General features: G+C 43.6%; 1 protein-coding gene across 4 annotated transcripts; it reads right to left on the bottom strand.

Moving 5' to 3' along the window:
- Positions 1–35: 35 nt before the first annotated feature.
- On the bottom strand, positions 36–10,074 carry LGALS3 (galectin 3). Of its 4 annotated transcripts, XM_040411300.1 has the most exons (8): positions 9,936–10,074; positions 4,695–4,715; positions 3,210–3,393; positions 3,114–3,176; positions 2,977–3,083; positions 2,227–2,309; positions 996–1,161; positions 36–301 (listed from the first exon to the last, which is right to left on the bottom strand). In XM_040411300.1, the coding sequence occupies exons 2-8, from the start codon at positions 4,710–4,712 to the stop codon at positions 146–148; spliced, it is 777 nt and encodes a 258-aa protein (XP_040267234.1). In that variant the 5' UTR covers positions 4,713–4,715; positions 9,936–10,074; the 3' UTR covers positions 36–145. The 4 variants fall into 4 exon arrangements, with proteins under 4 accessions (XP_040267234.1, XP_040267232.1, XP_040267233.1 ...); XM_040411298.1 differs by having other exon boundaries at positions 3,114–3,393; XM_040411299.1 differs by having other exon boundaries at positions 2,977–3,176.
- Positions 10,075–10,257: the final 183 nt, after the last annotated feature.

The raw sequence follows: 10,257 nt of genomic DNA, 5'->3' as shown, positions 1-10,257 counted from the left end.
ATTATATATTTTTTTTTTATTATTTTTTTTTTTTCAAGCTTCTCAATATAAATTTCTATAAACTTGTAAAACAGCAGAGCTATATGTGTGCCGATGATTCACTTGCAAGGGGGCTCACGAATTTGCCCTGTACTGTATTATTATATTACACTGTAGTTAAGGAAGTGTCAGTGATGGTGACGTCACCAGAAATGCATATACTCTTAATCCCTGAGAAGTTTCTCAGCCTGTGCTTGTACTGGCAGATGTTCTCGTTGTTCACAGCCACTTTAAAGGCTTCTGGCTCAAAGAGAATTTGAAGCTGAGGGAGGGAAAAAAAAGTAATTACATATATAATATAAACCTTAAAGCGCTACTAAAATATACATCCACCAGAGATGTGACTGATCACTGAGACCGCCCCCCCCCCCCCCCCCCATTTGTGAGAACATGTGCTTGACCTGCACTCCATTAGATCAGGCAAATGGGGTCCCACAGGTCAGACCCCCCCACTGCTTGTTGAGTCATCTTGTATCCAGTGAATTAGGGATAACTTGTAGTCACCAGAAATTCTTTTAAAGTTCTTCGCCTTTTCTACAGACTCACCCCCCAGTGTGGCCCAACCTGTGCTGGCGATCATACTTGGCTGTCGCTGGGTTCTGGCTCCATCACTGCCTTGACTCAACATCTTGTTTGCTGCTGGGTCGCAAGTCCACTGCATCCAGTAACTGGCCACCTGTGTGAGGTTGTCACCCATGGGTCATGTCACTGCAGTTGTTGTGTCACCCAGAGTCAAACCAGATGTTGACCCGGGACCTGTAAAGCTGGTGCTGGGCACAGATAAGGTAAGAGATTACTACTGCAAGTCTGGCCATGCTGTGGAAGGGGGGGGGGGGGGGCTGTAGAGAAGGTCCTTAGGGTGCAAACATCCCCTTTTGAAGGAAGTAGTCAGCACAGAAATCTTTTATTTTTATTTTTATTTTTTTTATGCATTTGGAGAATTTAATTTTGTTTACCCTGAATGGTTGTCCCTTCTGAAACGGAAACTTCGGACATTCACGTTCCTCTTTTCCCCATTGACCACGAGTCATTGTATTGCGCACAATGACATTAGGGTTTTCATCAAAACGGGGATTGAAGTGCAAAGCAATATCATTTCCTTCTTTAAAGTCAATAACAAACCTGAAAAAACAAATACAAGTAGTTTAACCTCACTGCAAAGACATCTGATGAATACTGTGTTTAGGTGGATTCCAATATACTTAAAGGGGGTGTCGTCAGATCACTGTTAGGGCTGTTTCAGACAAGCGTGATCCTCCGTTCTGGTGGACACTGCTCGTCTTGCAGGAGCACAATGCTTTAGGGTCCGTTCACACGTCCGTAGTGTATTGCGGATCCGCAATTGCAGACAAGAATAGGACATGTTCTATTTTTTGCGGAGCTGCGGCCTGGAAGTTCGGGGCCGCGCTCCGGAAATGCGGAGAGCACATAGCTCAACGCATTCATTCCTGCCCCTTTGAGAATGAATGGGTCCGCACCCGTTCCCGATATTGCGGAACGGATGTGGACCCATTTGCTGACGTGTGAATGGACCCTTATACTGATTTATAATGCCATGTGCCTCTGCAGGATCATACTGAACCTAAAGCTGTCACTATGATTCTGTAGCAAAAAGGTCATGCAGAGGCACATGGCTTTATAAATCATCAGACGAGCAGTGTCCAGAACGGATGATCACGCTCACACACGGAGCGCGATTTCCTGACCGCACACAGCAGTCTCAATGTCTTGTAGGGTGAAGTAATGATAGATTTCACTTATTGCTGCATTAAGGAGATAACTGCTTATTTGAATATGGATTAAAAGTCCTTTAAGTGCACAGATGGTGGTACCAAGCCACTCTGTGCCCCCTTGCTCCTCCTGCTTCCTCTATCATCCACTCCCTCTAATTATTGACCAGTTCAGGTTCTTGTATAGTTGTCCCGTCCTCTAAGTCCAATGCCTGAAAGTGGAAAATCTTCTGCATGAGGGTAAGGGGTGATGGCACTGTATTTTCTTGAGGCTATTTCTGTACATGTGGGGTTACAGCTATCCCTTTTATAAGGGTCTGAAGCGGATACTTTATATGCACCATGGCTCTAAATGCTAGGAGGACAATGCACCACACTGCGCAGTTCCAGAGGCTGGTGTCTTTATCTGTCTGAAAGTTAAAACTTATGAAGTGTGTAGACAATATTGCTATTTTACCTTTTGCCGTTCGGTACGCCACTGATATTCAACATAAGTCCTTTTGTGCACCCCACGGGCAAGGGTATTTCACATGGTACTTTCTACAAGAAAAAGAAAGCGGCATTAAACATGATTCCTCCATCATAACCCAAAAACAGAAAGCATAGCAAGTCAGCTAAGCTGCAGTGCTCAAGGTCAGGCAACAGCTGCAAAAGCAAATAAAATTTTAAGGTGCGCAAGAAGAGAGATCCCAATGTTATATTACCCCTTTATTAACCTATAAATTCCTCATGAGGCCACATCTTGAATATTGGATTTAGTTTTGGGCCCCACATGCTATAGGGGAATAGAGGAGAGCTAGAGAGTGTTAAGAGACGAGCGGACTAGGAGGCCTTGTTTATAATGAGAGACCAGAACAATGGGGTTGTTCAGCTTGGGGGGGGGGAAGAAACTACAGGATTTATTCATTCTTAGGACTTTAGCATGGATTATGGGGAATACTTTACATGGGGAAGAAAGAGGATCCGTATATGAAAGGGTTCTTTACAGTTACAGCAGTCGCAATATGGAATGCCCTACCCAGGAGGTAGTAAATGTCAGCATTTAAAAATTTGCTAAATGCTTATCTAATACCAAATGGCACTGATGGTTATAATTACTCTAACAATGTCGTAATATTGATCTGAGAAAGGCTGAACTTGATGGACCTGTAATAGCTACAGATATAGGCCTGTAGGTAGCTTTTTTTTTTTTTTTTTACAGACTTACCATTGGACCAGAAGGTGCTGAGGGTACTGTTTGTCCTGCAGTTGGAGCCCCTGGGTATGACTGCCCTGGCCCTGGGAAACCTGGATATCCTGGGTACTGCTGACCACCTGCAGGCATTCCTGGGTACTGCTGGCCACCTGCAGGCATTCCTGGGTATTGCTGACCTCCAGGTGGGAATCCTGGGTACTGTTGGCCTTGGCCTGGTCCTGGGAACTGCTGGGGTTGGCCTTGGCCTTGGCCTGGTCCTGGGAACTGCTGGGCTTGGCCTGGTCCTGGGAATCCTGGATACTGCTGGCCTTGTCCTGGTCCAGGGAATCCTGGGTACTGCTGTCCAGGGTTTTGACCTCCCCAGGGGTTATTCAGGTTTTGAGATTGCTGGGTGTTTGCATTTCCTTGACCAGATAATGCATCATCGAGCTGGTTAAAAAAGAGAAAAATAAATGTGTCCGCATAAAACACTCCCCAAGTCCAGGATTTGGCGGAGCACGGCTAAATATACTGGCAGCAAAACACAGCGTTTTTGCACAATGAACAATCTTGATATAGCACCAATATATTCTGCAGCACTTTACAATCAGAGGGTATATGCACAAGCAAAATAAGACATCACAGTCTAATAATCTTAAATAAACAATAGTTTACAATCTATGAGGAAGTAGGGGTGGAACAAAAACTGCTTGTGATATACAATAGTCCAGCCATCTTTTATGGAGAAAAAAAAAGTACCATATTTTTTACCCTATAAGAAACTTTTTTCCACCAAAAGGGAAAAATGGCAGTGTGTCTTAAAGGGTTATTACTAATGAGTGGTTCCATTATGGAACTGCCCATTAGTACAGTAAAACTGGGGAGTGGTGAATACAGCGCTCCAAAGTTGTGGTGGCTGTATTCACCGCACTGCATTGGAAAGTCTGAGTTGAGGTCTTATTAAGGGTCCATTGTAATAATGCCTATCCTTGTCCGCAAACTAGAAAAAAAATAGGACATGCACTATTTTTTTTTTTTTTGCAGGGCAACAGAACAGACATACTGATGCGGACAGCACATGGTGTGCTGTCCGCATTTTTTGCGGACCCATTGAAATGAATCGGTCCGCATCCTATCAACAAAAAAAAAACTGAACGGACAAGGAAACAAAATACAGTCGTGTGCATGAGGCCTAACACTGAGGTCTGGTGAAAAATATATTTTCTTATTATTTTTCTCCACTAAATCCTAGGTGCATCTTATATGGCAAAAAATATGGTAAAATACATAAAACTGCATGAGCCAGTCATCAGCCGTGAACGTATAGATATGGAGTCAAGATGTTACTGTTGGATAAAGTAATCAGGTTCTTAGGAATAATGTAGAAGAGGGCAAATGAAAAACTCAATTTTATGGAATGTAATAGGTCTGCTTAAAGAGCATTTGTCAGCATGATCAACCCTATTAAACCAGGCATTCAGTCTGATGGGGATGATCATGCTGATTAAAGCGGTACCTTTCTTTTGTCAGTATGTTGAACCACTGCAAAGATATCTCCGATTTTATTTATATGCCAATGAGCAAGTTTGAGTACCAAGGGGAAGGCCGGAGGACTTGGAGCACTGCTCTTGTAACGCCCCTGTTCTCTGCACCCTTTCCCCTGGAAAACTAAGTAAATTTCCATGAATATTCCATGCAATAATATGGAAAGCTTCATCCAAAATCTCCCCGTAGAAAGTGTTCACACTTACCGAAAAGCCGTCAGACATTTTCTGAAATAGAAAAAAAGTTTCAAAAACATTATCTAAATGCAGTCATGACAAGTTTACAAAGTCAAGAAGCAGAGTCCTCTATAGGCCCCAAATAATAATATGAATTAAAGGGAATCTGTCACCTAGTTTGAGCATATGAAACTGTTAACATAGCAATGTTCAATAAAGTACCTTTAAAATCTCTTTTTTATCAAAATGAAAATAAGACCCATGCTGGAATGAAGGTACTTTATTGAACATTGCTATGTTAACAGTTTAATATGCTCAAACTAGGTGACAGATTCCCTTTAAACAACTTTTTACTCTAAAATTGATTTTCATCAAATTACTCTAGCTCCCATTCCTCCTTGGATTTTATTTTTCATATGTACCTCATTTGCAGTTTTCTCCTATCCCCCATGCTTAAATCCTACTTCCTGGTTTGTGGTTTGTCATGTGACTGCTCATGCCTTAGGGCAGCGAGATGTGTCCTGACATCAGCAGGTCATGTGACACTAACCACACCCCTCGTTCTTATCAATGACGTAACCCACAGTAACTGAAGATCAAAGCAGATTTACCACGGGGATGTAGTGTAGGCTAATAACTTTAGAAATAGGGAAGCTTTGATAAATAGTGGTATTTGGGGAAAGTGATAAAACATGTGATGTCTGTTGGGTGTGTATTAGCGGCACTACCCCTTTAAGGTTTACCTGCAGGCGCTTTAACATCCTTGTCAATTTAACTATACATATCCAGGTGGAATAACAGAGGAACAACACAACATCGTTTTTGGAACAGATGACCCTGATTTGGTCTCTCATGGTTACTAAACCATGAGAGACCCCCTGTGGAGGACTACTGGGAACAGTACATTGTACCATTAAACTTAATGGGGCACATTTACTATAGTGTCTGCACCTGTTTTTAGACATAAAAATGCTGTTTTAGACTCTCTTATTTATTTAAATCTCATTTACTACTAAAAATGCACCTGTTCTGGAGGCTTTTGGGTCTCGTTCGCCTGTTTTGATTTTTTAGACTAATTCAGAAGTTTTCCAACTTTTGCTCTTATTTTCTGACCCATTTATGTAGGGGCGCCTTATTTTGCACCCGTTTTAGTTGTAAAAACTGTCCAATTGCTGCTCCAGTGTTGGCGCCACATTTTGCCTACTTTTACGAAGACCTGTTCCTAATTTCAGCTCACTTGCGCCACATTTTCATGCGCATACTAATTAGACCAGTCTTCGCGAAAATGAACCTGTCATACTGAGAAACAACCACCAGAGGTCAGACTAATAGCAATACGCCTAGTCTCATTTATGAAGTGCTTGATAAATATTCATCAAAAGGAAAGACAGGTGAAGCAAATACACCTGTCTAATTTGAAGCCTAAAAACAGGCGAGCTTGATAAATGTGCCACAGTGGGTGCTGTATGCTGCAAGGGAAATGGACGCTTTCCTTTTGGTGTCCCCAACAATATCAGCTGATCCATTTTGGGGAGGGAAAAACCTAAAAATCAAATCCCCCCTCCCATGTTGACACACTGGAGGAGATTTATCAGAACTGCTGTAAAGCAAATCTGGCTCAGTTGCCCATAGCAACCAATCAGATTCCACATTTCATTTTCCAAAGGTCTGAAAAATGAAAGGCAGAATCTGATTGGTTGCCATGGACAACTGAGCCAGATTTCCTTTACAGCAGTTCTGATAGAGAGTACAGGAGATTTATCAGAATTGGTTTAAAGGAAAACTGGCTTAGTTGTCCATAGCAACCAATCATATTCCACTAATGAGGGGCATACTTTATCCTGGGGGCACTAATGAGGGGCATCATTTATCCTGGGGGCACTAATGAGGGGCATCATTTATCCTGGGGGCATTAATGAGGGGCATAATTATTTAAGCACTACTGCGGGGCATTATGTATACTGGGGGTAATAATGAGGTGCATTATTTATCATGTGGGCACTACTGCGGGGCATTATCTATACTGGGCAACCTATGGGGGGCATTATATGTCCCGAGGGCCTTAAGGGGGCCATTATTTATACTGGGTACACTAAGGGGGCCATCATTTATACTGGGGCACTACAGAGGCGCACTGTGAGGGGGCATGATATATAATGAGGGCACTATGGGGGCATTATATAAGCTGGGGACAATACGGAGGAACATATATACTAAGGGCACTGCAGGGTGTGGGGTTTAAAAAGCCAATTAACGCCGTCCGTCCCCCCCCCCCCCCCCCCCCCCCCCTGCTGTGCGAATGTGCCCTCATGGTGTGACTGTTCTTGGATCGGTAGAGCAGAGTATGTACATCTACGGGGGAGTTTAGAGGGAAAGCTCTCGCCCCCATAAAGTATATGGGAGTATTAATCTTTGTAGACACAAGTAGAATAAGAGGGGTGTGGCCCTACAGGAATGTGGGCACCGAGATGTGGGTGAGGCGGTTTGGGCATGAATTGGCATTCTTCCAACGCCCATTTACCTCCAGGATGAAATGCGCATGAGTGGGAGGTATAAAGAAATAGAGTATAAGTTCCTTTCAAGTGAACAAGTTTACTTCTCCAGCATAAATGACTACCAGCTCCACCTTAAACTCATTTCCCCAAGAGATTATATAATAATTTGTGTGTATATATATATATATATATATCCGCTATACGTCACTAGGAGCATGTATACGGTCTCCATAACACGTTAAAGAGGACCAGTCACCTCTCCTGACACGTCTATTTTAGTAACTACCTGCATTGCCCATTTAATACATTCTGGAGCATCTGTTCTTATGACCCTATGATGCCCCATTCCTTTATTATTCCTGCCCTTTCCTAGTTGATGATACACGAGAAGAACGGGATCCAAGGCTAACAATCTATATATCCCTTCTATACCCCTACAAATAACTATTCTGTAGGCATTATAATGGGTGACATTTCAACAAGGTGACTCATTCTGGTCAACAAAGAACTCAGCCCGAGGGGAAGGAGAGGACCTGGCTGTCTCCTCATAACATGGTAGGTAGTAATTCGAGTCGGGTTACACCCATAAACAGGCCTTCAGCAGGAACGTGAGCTAGATCCCTCCGGTTCATGGTAAAATAGGCTTCTGTTTTGTAAAGGGCATCTGATAAACGATGTATCTATGTGGATCCTGCTTGTCTGGTTTATAAAACCTATTTGCAGCCCATAGAAGTCTATGGGCTGCAAAACGAATCTGTCCCAATTCCGTTATGCAGGTAAGTCTTTGCTCATCTCTACTTATCTCCCTGGAACAAAAAAGGATGGGGCAGATGAAATCCAACATGCCTGATCCTTATCTCCCTGACATCGGCAGTCAATAACATTGGATGGTCATCCGAACCTTACACAATCTGCAGGTTCGCCCGATGTAGTGTGTATGTCAGGGATGGCCAACCTGTGGCTCTCCAGCTGTTGCAAAACTACAACTCCCAGCATGCCCAGACTGCCTACAGCTACCAGCCTACAGCAGTGCATGGTGGGAGTTGTAGTTTTACCACAGCTGGAGAGCCACAGGTTGGCCATCCCTGCTGTATGTAATGTGCATGCACCACCCAGTCCAAACACTGGCCGCTGAGCTGCAGTAACCCAGTACGACCACTATGCTTTGAATGGCGCTGTGCTTCTGGCACCATTCGAAGTGCTAGCTCTGGAGGCTTCAGGGAACAGCTGATGTCTGGTGGGGGTGGCGGACCCTCCACTCGTGTGATATGGATGACCTGTCGTGAGGATAGGTCAGCAATACACGGATCCAGGAAAAGCCCTTTGGGTAGGCAAGGATCATATATGAATATATTACCCTTCCAAGTGTAAAGCAGAACAAGCAGTAGCATGTACATCTGAGCTGCTCATGATAAGACCTGAACAGTAGAAGAGCTGTCCTCTCATGTTTAAAGGAGCACTCCAGTCATACACTAGGCTAGGTTTATTGCTGAGCCGGAGGGGGCGAAGCATGATGTAGGTATTATCTCGTTTTACTTATTTTTCACCCTTAATTATGCACCGTCCCCTCGGGCCCTGCATTAGGCTTAGTATAATCAGCACAATTAAGAGGATAAGTCTTATACACACAATTTATATATATATATATTTTACATTAACTGATTCATCATCATTCCAATAGGAGGGTAAGACCCCCCAAGTGCCCTTGGAAATTTCTGCCTCCTACTGTTTTCAATGGGAAGCAGCACTGCAACTTGCGGGTCGATGGTTTAAAGCAGGGATGCCCAACCTGCGACCCTCCAGCTGTTGCAAAACTACAACTCCCAACATGCCGAGACAGAGACAACCTACTGGTAATTACCCTATGGCAGGGCATGGTGGGAGATGTAGTTTTACAACAGCTGGAGGGCCTCAGGTTGGGCATCCCTGGTGCCGCGAAGGTGCGGTGTGTGAAAAGCTGGCGCTTGAAGATGGAGTCAAAATCCGCCATGGGAAAGGGCCCTAAGGGTACCCGCACACAATGGTGCAGATTTGTCTGCAGAAAATCCACATGAATCAAACGCACATAAATCTGCGCTATTTATAGTTTTTTTGTGTGCTTTTTATGACATTTTTGTTAACAATACCATTCAAGTCTATGGAGAAAACCCCTCTGCATAAGGTGCGGAATCGCACAAAAAATGGTCATGCTGCAGATTTGAAAATCCGCAAGGAAGTAAAAAGCAAAGCGCATATGAGATTTGTCAGATTACGATTAGAGATGAGCAAATTTCATATTTTGATGACTGGTAAAAGCAGAATTGCGTTATGGATTCCGTTACCACGGACCATAACGCAGTTCTATGACAGAATGCCTTCCGTTATTCATTCCGTCATAATAGAAGCCTATGGGCTGCAAAACTGATCCGTCCCGTTTCCGTTATACAGGCGAGTCCTCTCCGGACGGATCCGTTATGCAGCCTGTCATAGAATTGCTTTATGGTCCGTGGTAACGAAATCCATAACGCAATTCTGCTTTTACCAGTAAACGAATCGCAAACAAATTTTATAGACGGAAATTCTCTTATCTCTTAATTACGATGTATTATGCTGTAGTTTTTCTGCACAGAAAAAAAAAAAAAAAACGTGCACGGATAAGATGTGTACCGTATGGGGGTTCCCTTTTCTGTTCTATGATGCCATCTTCCCCCCTTTCCAGTCCAGCAGTGACCATCAATAAATTTGTCAGTAAGAATAAATCAAGGTGAAGCGAAGTTTCAGGACAAGGAATACTTACGGATGGAAGTCAGCAGGAGCCGCAAGCAGGAGGTCAGGGAAAAAAATCAGCACAGGCTACGCAGCAGCGACTGCACTGATATAAAGGGGACTTTGAGTGCGGAGAGGAGGGTCGTGCACGCCCAGCAATGCCACACCTACCAAAACCTGTCCAGCAACACACCCAGAATGTCAATACCAGGCAGCGGTCTCGCTAAAAGCTGAAATTTTACATTCTTTGAGTGGGAGGATGAATATTTTAGGGGAAAATAAAGTTCCACACGGAGTCAGAGAGTTTCGCAAGAACCCAGCGTCACTTAAAGGGACACAAAACCTAAAGTCTA

The sequence above is a fragment of the Bufo bufo genome, chromosome 11, assembly GCF_905171765.1.
Source record: "Bufo bufo chromosome 11, aBufBuf1.1, whole genome shotgun sequence".
NCBI lineage: Eukaryota > Metazoa > Chordata > Amphibia > Anura > Bufonidae > Bufo > Bufo bufo.
The sequence above is the reverse complement of the archived record's forward strand: the minus strand, read 5'-3'. Positions and strand labels throughout refer to the sequence as shown.

Coding starts and splice junctions, on each gene's coding strand:
- LGALS3 (XM_040411297.1), bottom strand. Junction 2,310..2,976: donor CAGCACCTTCTGGTCCAATG/GTAAGTCTGTAA, acceptor TTTTTCTTGTAG/AAAGTACCATGTGAAATACC. Junction 302..995: donor AGAAGGGACAACCATTCAGG/GTAAACAAAATT, acceptor TCCCTCCCTCAG/CTTCAAATTCTCTTTGAGCC.